Source organism: Gorilla gorilla, chromosome 23 (assembly GCF_029281585.2).
Source record: "Gorilla gorilla gorilla isolate KB3781 chromosome 23, NHGRI_mGorGor1-v2.1_pri, whole genome shotgun sequence".
Classification (NCBI taxonomy): Eukaryota; Metazoa; Chordata; class Mammalia; order Primates; family Hominidae; genus Gorilla; species Gorilla gorilla.
The window spans coordinates 18,573,224-18,591,477 of NC_086018.1; the positions used below are offsets into that span (position 1 = coordinate 18,573,224).

The 18,254-nt window shown below is 51.5% G+C and overlaps 2 protein-coding genes across 6 annotated transcripts; both read right to left on the reverse strand.

Annotated features, from left to right (window-relative positions):
- Positions 1 to 211: 211 nt before the first annotated feature.
- SLC7A4 (solute carrier family 7 member 4) lies at positions 212 to 4,681 on the reverse strand. Its single transcript, XM_055375026.2, has 5 exons — positions 4,009 to 4,681; positions 2,308 to 3,329; positions 1,188 to 1,828; positions 813 to 921; positions 212 to 707 (listed from the first exon to the last, which is right to left on the reverse strand). The coding sequence occupies exons 2-5, from the start codon at positions 3,287 to 3,289 to the stop codon at positions 532 to 534; spliced, it is 1,908 nt and encodes a 635-aa protein (XP_055231001.1). The 5' UTR covers positions 3,290 to 3,329; positions 4,009 to 4,681; the 3' UTR covers positions 212 to 531.
- A 37-nt stretch (positions 4,682 to 4,718) lies between these two features.
- LOC129529587 (P2X purinoceptor 6-like) lies at positions 4,719 to 17,897 on the reverse strand. Of its 5 annotated transcripts, XM_055375034.2 has the most exons (5): positions 17,520 to 17,897; positions 16,784 to 16,934; positions 14,973 to 15,044; positions 6,933 to 6,983; positions 5,723 to 6,398 (listed from the first exon to the last, which is right to left on the reverse strand). In XM_055375034.2, the coding sequence occupies exons 1-4, from the start codon at positions 17,681 to 17,683 to the stop codon at positions 6,948 to 6,950; spliced, it is 423 nt and encodes a 140-aa protein (XP_055231009.1). In that variant the 5' UTR covers positions 17,684 to 17,897; the 3' UTR covers positions 5,723 to 6,398; positions 6,933 to 6,947. The 5 variants fall into 5 exon arrangements, with proteins under 5 accessions (XP_055231011.1, XP_055231009.1, XP_063561097.1 ...); XM_055375036.2 differs by lacking the exon at positions 14,973 to 15,044 and having other exon boundaries at positions 4,719 to 6,398; XM_063705027.1 differs by lacking the exon at positions 5,723 to 6,398 and having other exon boundaries at positions 6,756 to 6,983; positions 17,598 to 17,897.
- Positions 17,898 to 18,254: the final 357 nt, after the last annotated feature.

Sequence of the window (18,254 nt, forward strand, 5' to 3'; positions counted from 1 at the left end):
CTTGCCTGGTGTGTGTGGCTCCCCTCTTCACTGGGCACCTGGATCTAGGCCCACCTGTGTCCCTGACTCAGGGTGGTCCCAGGACTGGCACCTACTCTTTAGAGAGCCCCAGCATCTTTGATGTGGATTGGAGACAATTGCCTGGTTCCCTGGGGCAGGTGAAGACTTGGTGCCACAAAGAATGCCACAGTGGATATGCCAGCAGGCCACATGGCTGGCCAAGCAATTATTATTATGGATCCCTTGGGCTATGGGCCTTCCCATCTACCCCACCACAACTGCCCAGGTAGCTGGAGCTGATCATAAACAAGAAGGCTCTGGGCAGAGTCCATGGCACCAGCACCAGCCAAGGCCCACTCCTGAAGACCCGAAGCTCAGCCCCTGGATGAAGGTCCTAAGGTCCTGAGGACTCCCCAGCCTGTGCAGGCCTGCAAACCCAGGCTGCCCACAACAGAAGGGGCTCTCGGCTTGTCTGGCCTCTCTGGCCTCCCAAGCAGGTGTGGGAGGGCGGGGCAAGTGTGGGCTGACCAGCTACTCCATATGGCCAGGGTCCTGTGCTGGTACCTGGCTGGGGGGCTGCACAGCCTGCACTGTCTCCTCCAGGCTGCCCCTGGGGAATACCACGTAGTGTGTGGAGTTCAGCCCTGGCAGCTCCCGCTGGTTCTCCTTGCTATGCCGGATGCCATAGCCGAAATACACTGCAAGTCCTAGACAGGGCAGGAGGCAGGGCATGAGCCTGAGGTACAGGTTCCAGCCCTTCCTGTCCTCTTTGCCCTCCTCCTGACCCCGGTCCCAGCCTGGCCCCCACTCACCCATCAGCAGCCAGATGGAGAAGCGCACCCAGGTCAGATAGCTAAGTTTCAGCATGAGGCAGATGTTGAGGACGATGCTCAGGGCTGGAATCAGGGGAACCATGGGGATCTGAGGAGGCAGAGGCAGGGCAGGGCTGGGCCGGGCTGCAGGAAAGATCTGCCAGCCCAGGGCTCACTTTCTCGGGAATCCATAGAGCCTTTGTTCCTCTCGGGAGACTGTGGAGACATGTGCTCACTCACCATGCAGAAAGGGGTGCGGGATGGGTGTGCGGTCCTCCCTAGCCCCATGAGCCTTGTTCATTCTGGGATGGTAGTGGGGGAAGGGGAGGCAGCTGCCTGGGCTGAGCATGAGCGGGTGTTGGCTAGGGGAGGTACCTGAAATAAGTCTTCCCGATACTGTTGCTGGTGAGCCCCCAGGACAATGAGGCTGAGCAGAAACATGACACTGGTGAGCAGGAGCAGCAGGATGTAACCCCAGTGTGGGAGGTGCAGGGTCGAGTTCCCAAAGACGAGCACGCAGCCTATGGTGATGGCTGAGGCCAACATAACGCCAAGCGCCCAAGTCACCACTGCTCCAGGGCTGTACCCATCCAAGAAGCCCAGGTAGGGCCTCAGGGCTGGCTTCAGCTCCCCTGGCTCAGGGACGGAGGCGTGCACAGTGCCCACCAGCTGTAGGTGGTCTGAGAAGGAGCTATGCTGCTTGGTCAGGGGGCCAGGGCTGGCTGGGCCTGGGGAGCTGGGCGGGGAAGACTTCTGAAAGCGCAGCACAATGATGCTGGTGGCCACGAAGGTGTAGGCCAGGAGTGTGCCAAGGGACAGGAACTGAACCAGCGACTCCAGGTCCAGCAGCAGTGCCAGGAAGGCCGTGAGGAGCCCGAACGCCAGGGTGCCCGCCACAGGCACCTGTGTCCGGGGGTGCACATGGGCAAACACCTGGAAGAAGAGCCCATCAGCGGCCATGGCATAGACAATGCGTGGCAGGGAGAAGAGGAGGCTGAGCAGGACGGTGTTCATGGCTGTAGCAGAGAGAGTGGGGAGGGTCAGCATGGTGGAGAAGCCCACCAGGGGCCTCTGCTGGGGGTCGGTGCATGGGTGGCTCCTTGGGAACATGGGCATGAGCTTGTCTGGGCTCTCAGAGTAAGCATGAGTTTGTGTAGGAGTAATAGATTGTCAGTGCTTTGCCCAAGAACAGGACATCTGGGTTAGGTCACAGGCCCACTGGAGCATCGGATGAGGGCTGAGTCCCTCTGCCTAGGAAATAATCTATAAGGACATGCCCAGAACTAATATGCTATGGACCATGTGTGGGGCGGTCCCTTCCAAAGTTTCTGAAGAAACTTTTTTTGAAGTAAAGAGTTTCTAATAATTAGCACTTTCCTTGCCCCATTATGCAACTAGTAAAACAGCCCCAGTTGAAGGTGCATTCCCCAAGAATCTGAGGACAAGGCCCCCCTTGCTCTTTTCCCTGCCACCCTGCCCAGGAAGAGTCTCTCACCGCAGATGGAGCCAGCTGCCACGATGAAGCCAGCCCACCTGTAGCCCCGCTGGTAGAAGGCATCTGCCAGCGCTGAGTCGGGGTCCAGGCTGTGCCAGGGCACCATGAGGGTTAGCACGGTGGAGACAAGGATGTAGGCACCAGCTGCAATGGCAAGCGAGATGGCGATGGCCAGAGGCACAGACCGCCGTGGGTTCTGGGCCTCCTCACTGGAGGCGGCAATGACGTCGAAGCCCACGAAAGCATAGAAGCAGGAGGCAGTGCCGGCCATGACGCCGGAGAAGCCGAAGGGTGCAAAGCCTCCTTCGTCAGCGCTCCAGTTGTGAGGCTGGGCCAGGGTGAAGCCCAGGATGACAATGAAGAGAATGACAAGCAGGCTGATGGCTGAGAAGGTGTGATTGAGCCAGGAGGACACGCGGGCTCCACAGGAGACAAAGGCAGAGGCCAGGAGGATGATGCCAGCAGCCAGGAAGTCCGGGTAGTGGCCCAGGAGGGGCACCTGCCAGGAACCCACATGGGTCTCAGTGAAGTTGCGGATGCTGTGGCTGAACATAGAGTCCAGGTAGCCACTCCAGGCACGGGCCACGGCGGCGCCACCGATGATGTATTCGAGGAGAACATTCCAGCCGATGAGGAAGGCCCACAGCTCGCCCATGGATACGTAGGTGAACAGGTAGGCAGAGCCCGTGCGTGGCACACGTGCCCCAAATTCTGCATAGCATAGGGCTGCCAGCAGGGAGGCCACAGCGGCCACACCGAAGGACAAGAGCACAGCAGGGCCAGCCACCTCCTTGGCCACGGCACCTGTGAGCACGTAGAGACCCGAGCCCACCATGCCACCCACGCCCAGAAGAGTCAGGTCCAGCGTGGACAGGCAGCGCCGCAGTGACGTCTCCATGGTGGAGTCCTCCAGTGGTTTCAGGCGGTTCAGCTTCTGGCATAAGCGTGCCAGGCTAGCAATGGTGGGCAGCCCCCGGGCCATGGCAGGTGGCCGAGAAGAGCACTGAGCCAGCTACTGGAACCTGCTAGGGCCAGAGGGGAATGACAGGATGCGCAGCCGGGGCCTGACCAGCCTTCCATCCCTCCTGGTCTGACCACCCCCAGTCCTCTCTCCGTCCCTGACCTGGGGACCTGGACACCCTCACCAGGGGCCTGCTGGAGAGCTGGAATGGGGCAGGTGTCAGAGCCTGTGGTCAGGAGGTCACAGGAAGCCTGGAGGCCCTGTCTGCATCCCAGGCAGCAAAGGAGGCCTGGTGAGGCCCCACCTGCTCACCCGCTCGGTGGCCCTGAGGGGTGGGGAGGGAGCAGCTCCAGGGGGAGCAGGGTGAGAGGCTGGGAACGGCTCAGTGGTGGGGTCCCAGAGCCAGGTGAAACCGAGGCTTCCCCAGAGTCGAGCCGGACCCGGAACAGGAGCCGCCGGCTCTGCGTCGGGGCGGGTGTGGCCCAGGCAGCCACCTGGCCACAGACAGACAGTGGCGGCTACATACACCCCCGCCCCTGCCCCCGTGGCCAGGCTGGGGTATCCGCGCGCCAGGCGGAATGCAGGGGCGCCCTGGGCCCGCACACCTCCCCATGTCCGACAGGCCGCTGCTGCTAGAGCCTGCTCCGCCGCGCCCCCGTCCCCGGACACCTGCGCCTTCGCCTGTTCTTGGGCCTGAGCCCGTCCCAGTCCCCCTCCCCGCAGGATCTGCTGCAACCCACCTGCCGCTGCCGCAGCCGCAGCCGCTGCCTCCGCTCTGAGCACTGAGCCCGCCCAGTTCGCCGGCGCGGAGCGCAGGGCCCGCCCCCATCCCAGGCCCCCCGCGCGGCCCCACCCGCTGCCACACACCCAGATATTTCACCCTGCCCACCCTGCCCGACCTCGCAACAAGGTCCTTACCGGAGCTCACCGGGGTCTAGGGAAGCCCTGTGACTGTGACTCAGTCACAGATGGAGAAGGTCAGACCGCGGCTAAGTGACTAGCCTAGGTCAGTTCGGGGAGGTTAAGGGCCACGTCTGAAAGTCCGCAGCCCACCTTCTTTCTACTGCAGCGGACACCCTTCTTGATCCCTCACCCCAGTACGTGAACCCCACCCAGCTGGGCCCCAGACAGGCCCCACAGCACCGTCATGTGAGCTTCAGGCACAGTGAGTTAGATGAAGACATGGGTCTGGCAGAGTGGCCTGGGGCGGTCCCTGACCTCTACTCTTACAATGGGGTGGCAGTCAGCCACCCTCACAGGTTGGCAAGAGACTGCAGCCTTTTGAGAGAGTTCTGCGAATTGAGGGAATGCATTCTGGCTGTTTTGAGCCTGCAGCTACCACGTCCTGCAAGGAAGCAAGCAGCTTCTGGGACCAGCCTGCAGCCCTCCTGTGGGGGATTAGAGCTCCTCAGACCCCAGTGGCAGCCCTTCCTAGCCTAGGCACCTCTGGCAGGCCGGGAGGGCCCTATGGGACCCCAATAGCAGATCCCCACTTGTGTTTATCAGCGACAGCCACTGTGTCCTGAGTACTGAATTCCAGTGCCCCACGCCCCAGGCAGGCAGCTATGCAACAATACACCTGGCTAATTTTTTAATTTTAATTTTTTTAGAGACTGGGTCTCACTATGCTGCCCGGGCTGGTCTCGAACTCCTGGACTCAAGCGATTTTCTTGCCTTGGCCTCCCAAAAGGCTGTGATTACATTCATGAACCATGGCTCCTGGCCTCCCCAGAACGCTATACTAGATATGTGTTCAGGCTTATATGTGGTTTGTGGAATGGAATCTTAGGAGCATCTGCAGCCTATCCAGCCTATTGGGCTGGTGACAGGATGATGGACTCCCAGACAAGATGGTGCCAATTTGGAACATTCTGCCTCAGCCAGAATGCCAATACCTTCTAATATTTGGCTGGTATTGTCTTGAGGAACTTCTCAGATGGCTCCCACTTCCGGTGGGATGGTAGCTTCCTTACCCCATCCCTGTGTTGCCTGAGCAGACGTCCCTTGTCCTGAAATGTCACCACAAAAGTCTAGGCACTTCAGGCCAGAGGGTTAGGCAGATTTGTAATGGGAGCTCCCCAAAGGCCTTACCAATGAATGACCGCCTTATTGCTGGTGTCCAGTGTTTTGGAGTGTTGACTTTTTATCTACCTGGAGGTGTGACACCACACCCTCTGCCACAGGCACCAACATACAACGGATATGTGAGACTAAGCAGGGCTGATGCAGTAAATTGTACATTTCCAGGGATATTTCACTCACTACTGAGTGAGACAGTTACACAGAGCAACCCCACAGTGATGCAGTGAAGACAAACCACCAGGAAACAAAAACTTTCTAACTCATTCTACAAGGCCAGGATTACCCTGACACTAAACTCAACAAAGACATCACAAGAAAAGAAAACCACAGACCAAAATCCCTTATGAATATAGATGTAGAAATCCCCAGCAAAACACAGTGGACTCTTGAACAACACAGGTTTACTAATACATAGATATTTTTCAACCAAATGTCGATCAAAAATACAGTATTTGGCTAGGCCCAGTGGCTCACACCTGTAATCCCATCACTTTGGGAGGCTGAGGCGAGAGGATCGCTTGAACCCAGGAGTCTGAGGCTGCAGTGAGCTATGATCCTGTCACTGCACTTCAGCCTAGGTGGCAAAGCAAGACCCTGTCTCCAAAACTACTAAATAAATAAATTAAAATAAGTGGTGGGTGCCTGTAATCGCAGCTACTTGGGAGGCTGAGGCAGGAGAATCGCTTGAACCTGGGAGGCAGAGGTTGCAATGAGCTGAGATGGCGCCATTGCACTCCAGCGTGGGTGACAGAGCGAGACTCTGTCTCAAAAAAAAAACCCAAAAAACAAAAAACAAAAAATTCATATGGAAATGCAAGGGATCCAGAATAGCCAAAATACTTGGGTATTTTGCGTGGGTAACATAGGGAGACCTCACCTCTATGAAAAGGTAAAAAAATTATCTGGGCATGGTGGCATGTGCCTGTGGTCTCAGCTACTGGGAGTTGGGGGTGGTGTTGAGGTGGAAGGATTTCTTGAGCCTGGGAGGTTGAGGTTGCAGTGAGGCATGTTTGTGCCACTGCACTCCAGCTTGGGTGATAGTCAGACCCTGTCTCAAAAAAAAAAAAAAAAAAAGTAAAGAAAGAAATTAAAGGCAACATAAATAAATGGAAAGACATCCCATGTTCATAGACTGTAAGACTTTAAATATAAAATGGCAGTATTCCCCAAACTGGTCTACAGATTCAGGGGTTGCATAGATTGAGTGCAATTCCTATTGAAATCCCAACTACCTGTTTTGCAAAAATCATCAAAATTCATGTGGAAATGCAAGGGATCCAGAATAGTCAAAATACTTTTGAAAAAGTTTTGGAGGACTTAACAATTCCTGATTTCTAAACTGATTGCAAAATGACTGTAATCAAGATCGTGGTGGTGACATAAGAGTAGACACATAGATGAACGGAATAGAATTGACAGTCCACAAATAAACAGTTACGTTTATGGTCAAGTGATTTTTTAAAAATAGACTTTATTAGCTGGGAATGGTGGTACACGCCTGTAGTCCCAGTTACTCAGGAAGCTGAGTTGGGAGGATGGCTTGAGCCTAGGAGGCTCAAGGCTGTAGTGGGCTTGATCATACCTGTGAATAGCCTCTTCACTCCAGCGTGGGCAACGTAGCAAGACCCTGTATCTAAAAAAAAAAAAAAGTTGAGTTTTCAGAGCAGTTTTAGGTTCACAGCAATATTGAGCAGAAAGTACAGTTCCCATATACTTCTGCTCCCACACACGTGTAGCCCCCTCTCCCACTACTGACATCTAGCACCAAAGGGGCATATTTGTTACAATCGATTAACCTACATTGACACATCATTATCATCCAAAGTCCATAGTTTACATTAGGGTTCACTCTTCCGGTTGTACATTCTATGGGTTTGGACAAATGTGTAATGACACATAGACACACCATTATTGTATCACACAGAGTAGTTTCATTGCCCTAAAAACCCTCTGTGCTCTGCCTGTCCCTCCCTGCTAACACCTGGCAACCACCAATCTTTTTCCTGTCTCCATAGTCTAGTCTTACTTTTGCAGAATCTTATATAGTTGGGATTATAGAGTATATTGCCTTTTCAGGCTTCTTTCCCTTAATAATATGCATTTGAGATTCATCTATGACTTTTCATGGCTGAATAGCTCGTTTTAATTTTATTTTTTATTTTTGAGACAGAGTCTCACTCTGTCGCCCAGGCTGGAGTGAAGTGGAGTGATCTTGGTTCACTGCAGCCTCTACCTTCAGGGTTCAAACGATTCTCATTCTCAGCCTCCCGAATGGCTGGTACTGCAGGCGTGCACCGTCACACCAGGCTAATTTTTGTATTTTTAGTAGAGACGGGGTTTTCCCACGTTGGCCAGGTTAGTCTCAAACTCATTTCCTCAAGTGATACACCTGCTTCAACCTCCCCAATGTGCTGGGATTACAAGCGTGAGCCACCCAACCCGGCCTGTGCTATTTCTAAAATGCAGGAGATGAAGTTGCCATGTGAAAGATGCAACATTCTTATCTTCAAGGATGAGAAGTTGAAATGAGAGAATTCTATACAGACCTTGTTAAAACACTGTTATCTTTTAAGCCTCCCCATATAATTTAGTTGCCTCTTCATAACTTATTATTCTTTGTCCAATTCAGTGTATAAGTAACAGACTCTAACTTCTTCTTTGGGTCTTCAAATGTCCTTATGAGGGTTCCCAACCCATGTAAAACTTGTACTCAATAAATTTGTGGGACTGTGTGGTGGCTCACTCCTGTGATCCCAGTGCTTTGGGAGGCCGAGGGGGGCTTGCTTGAGTCCAGGAGTTCAAGACCGGTCTGGGCAATATAGTGAGATCCCGGTTCAACAATTTTTTTTTAATTAGACTGGTGTGGTGGGTGGCATGTGCCTGCAGTTCCAGCTACTCAGGAGGCTGAGGTGGGAGGATAGCTTGAGCCCAGGAGTTTGAGGCTGCAATGAGCTGTGATCTCACCACTGCACTCCAGCACCCCTTATTTATAAATAAATATAATGGCTAGCCTTAGGGACTCTGTTAGCAAGATTAAAGAATAGAAATCAGATGTAGAATAGCATATAAATAAATTTATGTGCTTTTCTCCTGTTAACCTGTCCTATGTCAATTTAATTCTTGGGCCCAGCTGAGACTCTAGGGATGGAAGTGGAGTTTTGCCACCCCTACAGTTTCTGGTGACAAGGATGGGATCCTCTCAAGCCTAAAGATGGGATCCTGGGAGAACAAATAAAAGCGGGCACAGGTAGGAATTCTTACCAAAGTGAACTCTTTCTTTTTTTGAGACGGAGTCTCGCTCTGTAGCCCAGGCTGGAGTGCAGTGGCACGATCTCGGCTCACTGCAAGCTCTGCCTCCCGGGTTCATGCCATTCTCCTGCCTCAGCCTCCCACGTAGCTGGGACTACAGGCGCCCGCCACCACACCTGGCTAATTTTTTTTTGTATTTTTGGTAGAGACAGGGTTTCACCGTGTTAGCCAGGATGGTCTCAATCTCCTGACCTCGTGATCCGCCTGCCTCGACCTCCCAAAGTGCTGGGATTACAGGCGTGAGCCACCGCGCCCAGCCCAAAGTGAACTCTTCTGGATCTCTGTCTGTAGTGCTTGGTTGAAAGAGGAGAGTAAAATTTTTCCTTGTCCCTTTCTAAATTCAAACTGGCAGGAGAAAAGCATGGTAAGAATTGATTCTTTGAGTTATGACTCTTGTGTCAACCTTAAATAATGAGATTCAGAAAATATCAGCTAGGCACATTGGTATGCTTGTAATCCCAGCACTTTGGGAGGCCAAGGTGGAAGGATCACTTGAACCCAGGAGTTGGAGGCTGCAGTGAGCTATAATTACATCACTGCATTCCAGTCTGGGTGACACAGACCTAGTCTCCAAAAAACAAAAACAAAAAAAACCAAAGGAAATATGATTTTTATTCTAGTGCAAAGCTTGAGGATGGACACCCAGGAAACAGCTTCCAAAAGGTTGGGGTCATTGCTCCAAAGTGGGGAAGCTAAGGTTTCACTCATAGAGGCAGAAACAGTGTCAGCAGGATTGCAACATCTTCTGTACAAATCCAGTATGTTAGATTCCATTAGTACAGCTTGCTACATTCCAAGGAAAATTGTTTCAACATTCTGTGAGAAGAAGTCAAGCTCTGAGGGCATCCTATCTCTGATGCTGCTCAGACATTTCTAACCATTTACAGGGAAAAGCAGAAGTTGCAACTGCATGCTCCATGCCTCAGGCCACATGGCCACATGCCTCCTGAGGCTCATAATAATGTAAAGTTCCAACAGCTTGGTGGTGGCTCACGCCTGTAATCCCAGCACTTTGGGAAGCTGAGGTGGCCAGATAACTTAAGAAAGGAGTTTGAGACCAGCCTGGCCAACACAGCGAAACCCCGTCTCTACTAAGTATACAAAAATTAGCCCGGCATGGTGGCGGGCACCTGTAGTCCCAGCTACTCAGGAAGCTGAGGTGGGAGGATTGCTTGATCCTGGGAGTTTGAGGCTGTAGTGAGCCATGATTGCAGCACTGCACTCCAGCCTGGGTGACAGAGGGAGACCTTGTCTCAAAAAAAAAAAAAAAAAAAAAAAAGAATTATTTGATTTCACACTTTCGTATTTGGTGTCTGGCTCTGCATACATAGTGGCTATTGACCCACAGCCTCCCAGAAATAAGGCTTGTTTTCCATGTCTCTGTTGTGTGGTTTATCATATCTTGTTTTATGTCTTGAGAACATGGCTCTGTGACCAATTGAAATATTCTCTTTGGTTTCTGCCAGCTGCGGGGGTTGGGAGGACAAGTCCTTGTTAGGCTGCTAGCCAGCTGCCCAGGAATCAGAAACACAGTGTCTCTGTCCAACGGTTCCAGCTCTCAGAGGAGTTTGTTCTACTTGTCTCAGCTTTCATTGCCTTGATAACAATTAGGATATTTGCCTGCTTAGGCTATCTTGAAAAAGACTTTGGATCTTGTGGGGGATTGCATCTTTTCCAGCCTGTTTGGGATGCTCTTCTGTGTCTCCAGTTAAGCCAGAAAAGGCATACTGATTTTAAGCCATAAAAAGGCTTATTGGTTTTGAGTCACAATTAAAGTAGGTATAACATTGAAGATTTGGACTTTTGAATCTAAAAGCTTTTCTTTTTTTTTTAAAGACAGAGTCCCGCTCTGTTGCCCAAGCTGGAGTGCAGTGGTGCAGTCTCAGCTCACTGCAACCTCTGTTTTGTGGATTCAAGTGATTCTCCTGCCTCAGCCTCCCGAGTAGCTGGTATTACAGGCATCTGCCACCATGCGTGGCTAATTTTTTGTATTTTTAGTAGAGACAGGGTTTCACCATGTTGGCCACGCTGGTATCGAACTCCTGACCTCATGATCTGCCTGCCTCGGCTTCCCAAAGTGCTGGGATTACAGGCATGAGCCACTGTGCCCAGCCTAAAAGTATTTTTATTAAAGAGTGCTATTGGCCAGGTGTGGTGGCTCACACCTGTAATCTCAACCTTGTGGGAGACTGAGGTGGGAGGATCGCTTGAGCCCAGGAGGTTGAGCTACAGTGAGCTATGATCTTGCCACTACTGCACTCCAGCCTGGGCAATACAGTGAGACCCCATCTGTAAACCGCCCCTCCCCCACAAAAAAGGGTACTTTCCTCCCAAACAATCGTCCTATTGGTAACTAGAGAAAGATCAAATTAAAAAGAAGACATAAAGAAATATAGGCCAGGCACGGTGGCTCATGCCTGTTCCCAGCACTTTGGGAGGCCAAGGTGGGTGGATCATGAGATCAAGAGATTGAAGCCATCCTGGCCAAAATGTTGAAACCCCATCTCTACTAAACATACAAAAATTAGCCGGGCGTGGGGGCGTGCACTTGTAGTCCCAACTACTCAGGAGGCTGAGGCAGGAGAATCACTTGAACCCGGGAGGCTGAGTTTGCAGTGAGCCGAGATCATGCCATTGCACTCCACCCTGGGTGACAGAGCCAGACTCTATCTCAAAAAAAAAAAAAAAAAAAAGAAAGAAATATGGTTAGCTTTAGGGACTTCCTTTAATCTTCCTCAATATTAAAGAACAGAAATCAGATGTAGAAAAAGAGTTGAAATCTGCACCCTCTGTAAATTATCCTCCTCCACCCACCTGTGCTCTGCTCAACCCCCAAGTCCCTGTCCCTGATCCCCCAGAAGGTCTTTCGGATATCTGGGCCCCTGACTTACACTTACCCTCCTCAAAACTTGGCCCTATTCTCCTTAGCAAATTTCTTTTAGACCTAAAACTTCTCCAAATATCCTTTCAATGCCCAGCTGCCTACTTTAACTTCTCTTTTCCTATAAAATTCACAGAAAGCACCCCAGCCTGTTTTCCAGGCCCAAGATATACAGGTGATATGTATATACTGATAGCCAGAAAACAGACCTAACACAGGCTCTGGGAATGAGCAGCCAGGCTTGCTTCACTGTACCTTACAATTCCTCCTACTTCCTGGGGCTCTGTAATCAAACCTCATCAGCTCCAGGCCTTCCCATGTTTAGGCTGAAACCACAAAAAAATCTACTGGACTATCGTACTCTTAGGAAAAAGAAACCATAAAAATTACCCTAGATCTCTGATAACAAAAAATATGCTCTGAAACTCCTTGGAGAAAATCTACATTCTTTCTCAGTTTTCTTGCTCTGTCGCCAGTCTTATCATATCTTTAAAACTTAAGGGCCAGGCACAGTGGCTCAAGCCTGTAATCCCAGCACTTTGGGAGGCTGAGGCAGGCGGATCACGAGGTCAGGAGATCGAGACCATCCTGGCTAACACGGTGAAACCCCGTTTCTACTAAAAATACAAAAAAATTAGCCTGGTGTGGCTGCGTGCGCCTGTAGTCCCATCTGCTGGGGAGGCTGAGACAGCAGAATGGCGTGAATCCGGGAGGCGGAGCTTGCAGTGAGCCGAGATCACGCCACTGCACTCCAGCCTGGGTGACAGAGCAAGACTCTGTCTCAAAAAAAAAAAAAAACCAAAAAACAAAAAACACAAACTTAAGTATCTGAGGAACTGGGCTGGGCGCAGTGGCTCACGACTGTAATCCTAGCACCTTGGGGGGTCAAGGTGCACAGATCGCTTGAGGTCAGGAGTTTGAAACCAGCTTGGCCAACATGGTGAAACCCTGTCTCTACTAAAAATATATATAAATAAAAATTATCCATCTGCTGGGGAGGCTGAGACAGCAGAATGGCGTGAACCCGGGAGGCGGAGCTTGCAGTGAGCCGAGATTGCACCACTGCACTCCAGCCTGGGTGACAGGACAAGACACCATCTCAAAACAAAAACAAAAACAAAAACAAAAACAAAAAAAAACTTAAGTATCTGAGGAATTGGCTGGGTGCAGTGGCTCACGCCTGTAATCCTAGCACTTTGGGAGGTCAAGGTGGGCGGATCGCTTGAGGTCAGGAGTTCGAAACCAGCCTGGCCAACATGGTGAAACCCTGTCTCTACTAAAAATATATATTAAAAAAGTTAGCCAGGTGTGGTGGCATGCACCTGTAATCCCAGCTACTTGGGAGGCTGAGGCAGTAGAGAATTACTGGAACCACTCGGGAGGCGGAGGTTGCAGTGAGCCGAGATCATGCCATTGCACTCTGGCCTGTACAACAGAGCCAGGCTCCATCTCAAAAAATAAAATAAAATAAAATAAAATAAAAGTGTCTGAGGAATTAACTAGAACAACCCCTAGTATGCTAGTCTGAGATTAAAAAAAGTGTTGAATGTTTAACATTTTAGGTGCTTTACTTCAATAATGTTTGATATTTGCCTAATATATATGTCATAAAAATTGCCAGCAAAATAAAACTTAAGATAATAACTAGCTTTGTCTAATGTTTCATGAAGTTTTCACAATTCAAATATAATTGTTAAATAAACTAAACTTATATAAATGCAAGTGGGAAAAATTTGTAAATAAGTTATTATTATTATTTTTTGAGACTGGGTGTTGCTCCATTGCCCAGGCTAAAGTATAGTAGTGGGACTGTAGCTCACTGCAGCCTTGAACTCCTCTTGCCTCAGTATCCTGAGTAGCTGGGGCGATGCCTGGCAAATTTTTAGAAAAATTTTCTTGTAGAGTGGAGTCTTGCTATGTTGCCCAGGATGGTCTCAAATTCTGGGCCTCAAGCAACCTCCTGTCCTGGCCTCCCAAAGTGCTGGGATTACAGGCGGGAGCCACTGTGCCCAGCTATAAATAATTTTTTATTGTTTTAATTTTTATTTTTGACTGACTCATTGCTAGACATACTATTTAAATAATGATTATATTTTATAAAATATGTCTACTTAAAAATAATTTCCAGGAGTTTGAGGCTGCAGTGAGCCATGATTGTGCTACTGCACTCCAGCCAATTCCAACTATTTTTGAGACCTTGTCTCAATAATAATAACAATAATAATAATAATTTCTGGCCGGGCATGGTGGCTGGCTCACGCCTGTAATCCCAGCACTTTGGGAGGTCGAGGAGGATGGATCGCCTGAGGTCAGGAGTTTGAGAACAGCCTGGCCAACATGGCGAAACCCCGACTCTACTAAAAATACAAAAATTAGCCAGGCGTGGTGGCAGGCGCCTGTAATCCTAGTTACTGAGGAGGCTGAGGTGGGAGAATGGCTTGAACCCAGGAGGCAGAGGTTGCAGTGAGCCGAGATTGCACCATTGCACTCCAGCCTGGGTGACAAAAGCATACTCTGTCTCAAAAAAAAAAAAAAAAAAAAATTCCAAAATCTTTTTGGTAACCTAAAACCTTAAAGTCAAACTAAGTTAAATTAAAAGATGGTTATTTGTTGAATATCTAGATCACTTCCAAATAAGATATAATACAGAAACATTGATTACTGAACATAAGTATAAGCTTATCTAACTTTGGTTTCTTACTACACAGGAAAAAAAGATATCTGTGTCTCTCAAGAAGCATGTCCTGGGCTGGCCATGGTGGCTCATACCTATAATCCCAGCACTTTGGGAGGCTGAGGGAGGAGGATCGATTGAGCCCAGGAGTTTGGGAGCAGCCTGGGCAACATAGTGAGACCCTACATAAAATACATAAAATAATACATCTCTACATAAAATAATACAATTATCTGGGTGTGGTGGCCCATGCTTGTTGTCCCAGCTATTCTGGAGGGTGAAGTAGGAAGCTCACTTGGGAGTTTGAGGCTGCAGAGAGCCATGATCATGCCACTGCTTGGCTCTTGCTATTGAAGCCTCCCTGAGCATGTGCCCAGCTCTTGGTGTCACACTCACAACCTGGAGAGTACCCAGAGGCAGGACCGGGATGGGAGGGGCCTGGGCACCTCACCGGAACTGCTGCTGCCCAGAGCTCGGGTTTCTGTCACCCACGGCCTGGGAGGCCTTAAGTAAGTGATTCAACCTCACTGAGCCTCACTCTTTGCCTCTGAAATGGGGATCACAGGAATTCCTGCCAGGCAGGGGATATGTGAAGACTGAACGAAATGATTCACACAAAGGTGTAGCCCAGTGCCTGGGGGACACTAAGCACATGCTGAGCCTTCAGCCACCTGGGAAGGGGAAAGGGAAACACGGGTGGCCACCTGGGGCTGATGGAGGAATGAGGGGCCCGCTGGGAGTATCCTGGGCAAACTCACCTCTGGGCATCTGCCCTGAACTTGGGGTGGCGTCACAAGGAAATTGGTCACCAAGAAGAACACGTTCTCTCCCTAGGAGGCAAGTCTCAAGGTTGGCCTGGCTGGCCTTGCATTGACTGGAAAGGCCGGAAGCCGGCAGCCTGGTTTATGAGGGAAGGGATGTTGGCCCCATGAAATCATTAACCCTGTCCCCCTGTAAGGCAGATTGAAGCAGAGATGGGAGGCTGGCAGCGGTTCTGGCCATTTCTGAGACCATGAAGCCTCGTGCCCATGTCCATCTCTTGAGACAAGTTTCTTTCTCATTTGTTCAACCAAAATATCTTTTATTTTCTTTCTTCTGTTTTTTTTTTTTTTTTTGAGACAGAGTCTCACTGTCACCCAGACTGGAGTGCAGTGGGATGATCTCGGTTCACTGCAACCTCCGCCTCCTGGGTTCAAGGGATTCTCCTGCCTCAGCCTCCTGAGTAGCTGGGATTACAGGCGCACAGAGTTTCACTTTACTCGTCCAGGCTGGAGTGCAGTGCTGTCATCAACCCTTACTGCATCCTGTAACTCCTGGGCTCAAGAGATCTTCCTGCCTCAGCCTCCCAAGTAGCTGGGACTATAGGCTGCAACTACCATGCCTGGCGTCAACCAGAATATTACAACAGCCTGCTGCTTCTAGTACTGAAGATCCAGGGGAGAGCTGGGCCCGGCACCTGCCCAGGATGGAGAGGAGGTGAGTCTCCCATCCCACACACAGCAGCACTGGCATGGCAGGGCACAGGTGAGAAGACAGAAAGCTCTGCCTATGGTCAAAGGGTGGCCAAGGATGTTGGAAGGGGAGGTTGACCCTCCAGTGCTGCCCATGAGAACACCGAATTTGGGGAATGCATGCCCAGGAACGGAAGGTGAGGGCTGTGCAGAGGGTGCTGAGAGTGGCAGCCATTGGGATTAGGAGGGATGGGTGGCCATTATCATTGGCGGGGGGCCTCCTGAGGGTAGAAACAGGGGCTGCAGGCTCTCATGATGCCTGGTGTGAAAGTTCAGCTTGGCTGCTGCGTGGTGTGCACCGAGCAGTAGGGAGGAGGCGAGAGGGGCATCTAAGGGCCCTCTAGGAGGCCATAGTCTCATGCAGGCATGGCATGGGCAGTAGTGAAAAATGTTGGAAGGGACAGGAAGGGGTTGAGGCTGAGTCATGGGTCTGGCTGAGGCACTAGTGGATGTCACAGCCATCATGACTAGTGGACGTCACAGAGGCCATGCCAGGAGAGGGAAATAATTGATCTTTGGACATATGAGTGTGCACCTGGAAGACAGCTGTGCTCTGGGCAGGTGTTCACTGGGGCTACATACACCCTGGGAATCAGAGGAGCAGAGGTGGGTGGAAGTTAAGGCTGTGGATAAGCTGGGTGGAGGGAAGAGGAAAATGCAGCTGAGAAGGGTGGAGGAGGAGCACCTGACCGAGGTGTCCCAGGTCAGGGAGCAGGGCTACAGGAAGTTCCACGCCCTGGCCCCACCACACCCCTCCCACACCACTCTCAAGCTCAAGCCATTAGTCTCAAACACTCCCTTCTTTTCTGTTGGCAGCCTTCGGAAATGCAGTTTCTCTGGCCTGGTTTCTCAACCCATCCCTTTTTCTACCAGAAACCTCCTACACATGCCTAAAAGTCCTGTTCAGGTGCCACTCCTCTGTGAAGCCCTTCCTGAGAACCTGCAGCCGCCTTTGGCATCACATGCTTCTCTCTCGCACACACTGGCTGCATGGTGGGTGTTCAAGCTGTCAGTGGGGAAAGGACTTGTGCCCCCACCAGCAACATCAAGGCCCCCACCTGAGGCGGCTTCACGAAGTCGGCCACATCCCACAGCCGGTTTCCAAGCTCCTTGATCTGAGTCACGGAAACCCCTTTGAGTTTGGTTGTGATGGAAATCTGGGGTTCCAGGTCCCGCTCCTGGTAGCCTTTTTTGGCGAGGAGAGCCCACCTGGGAAGGAGAAGATGGGCAGTGTGGTGTGTCCCCAGCGTGTAGTGACAGGGGCAGAGCTGGGCCCTACATGCTCAGTTCTCTCCCCACACCCTACAGGCTCCCAGTCTAGCATCCTCTCTGGCCCCACTTCCCACTCTAGACCCCCTGAAGGAGACAGAAGCTCCAGCCATGCATCAGAGAGCCAGTGCCCTCAGACAATCACCTTCACCAGCCAGCACCCACCCCCAGCCTCAGTAGACCCAGCTCCCAGCTGATAGACTCCCCTGACCGGAGATATAGCTGGTGGTCTCTCTGGGGGCCTAGTGCTCCAGCTCTCACAGATGTTAAGGACGATGTCTTGTGCCCCCTGGGTGGGGCCGTGGGGAGGGACTGGGAAGCAGGCAGGTGGACACACAGGACAAACACACAGCTTGTTCTTGCTCTCCTGTCTTGTATTGCCTACCTCCCACCCCGTCCCATTATGGCCCCTTCCCCTCCAGCCCCTAAACAGCCCAACCCTCAACTTCAACCCAGCAGGACCAAGCCCCACCCCCCACCTCTTCCCTTGCCCCTCCAGCCTGGCCAGAAGCTCTTCTCTCTTACCCTACCACATAGAACACGATCCCAAACTGCAGCAGCCTCTGCAGGGCGCCCACCCGCCAGTTCCTGGTCATCACATACTTCTCCGTCTTATAATCCAGAAGCCCCCAGCCTGCTGTGGCCCCTGGGGAGCCCATGCTGCCAGCTCCTGCTAGCTGCGGACACATGAGTCAGCATGGCAGCTGCAGCCACAGCTGAACAGGAGGCAAAGCAGGGCCCGAGCCAGGCCAGGCCAGCTGCTGTTAAAGGGACACTTCCATTAAAGCAGGATCCAGCCTCCAACACCCAGCCCTCAGCCCCTAACCCCAGCTGCCCTGCACCTCCCACCCTCCCTACATTCCCTTTGCTGGGCCCTGGTGGCACACAGAAAACAGCAGCCCTGTCCCTGCCCTCTGGCCTCACTTCCTCCGGTGGGAGGGGACGTGGTGAGAGGATGGGGAAGGACAGCTGTTATCAGTGCTGTGAGAAGACGGCCTGAGGGCAGCAACAGCCCCAGGGGGGCTCTGAGTAAAGCTTCAGGAATAAGTGACTTCTGAGCTGACGCTTGCAGATTCTGAAGTTCAACAAGCAGACAAAGATGGGGATGGAGGTTCCCAGGGGAGCGAACAGCGTATGCAAAGGCCAGCGCATGCAAGAGAACTGAGAGCCACAGAGTGAGAGGGTGACCTGGCTCTGCGAAGTTCCCCAGGCCCTCCTGAAAAGCCATTCCCAAGTGCAGTGAAGAAAACACAAGCTCTG

What these genes read in the sequence shown, in the direction of transcription:
- LOC129529587 (XM_055375034.2), bottom strand. Translation starts at nt 17,683, where the DNA reads ATGTGTCCGCAGCTAGCAGGAGCTGGCAGCATGGGCTCCCCAGGGGCC. An exon ending in ATCGTGTTCTATGTGGTAGG is followed by an intron (nt 16,935 to 17,519) that starts GTAAGAGAGAAG and finishes TCTCCTTCCCAG; the next exon opens with GTGGGCTCTCCTCGCCAAAA. An exon ending in ACTTCGTGAAGCCGCCTCAG is followed by an intron (nt 15,045 to 16,783) that starts GTGGGGGCCTTG and finishes CTTGCCTCCTAG; the next exon opens with GGAGAGAACGTGTTCTTCTT.
- SLC7A4 (XM_055375026.2), bottom strand. Translation starts at nt 3,289, where the DNA reads ATGGCCCGGGGGCTGCCCACCATTGCTAGCCTGGCACGCTTATGCCAG. An exon ending in GGCAGCTGGCTCCATCTGCG is followed by an intron (nt 1,829 to 2,307) that starts GTGAGAGACTCT and finishes TCTCTGCTACAG; the next exon opens with CCATGAACACCGTCCTGCTC. An exon ending in CTCCATCTGGCTGCTGATGG is followed by an intron (nt 708 to 812) that starts GTGAGTGGGGGC and finishes TGCCCTGTCTAG; the next exon opens with GACTTGCAGTGTATTTCGGC.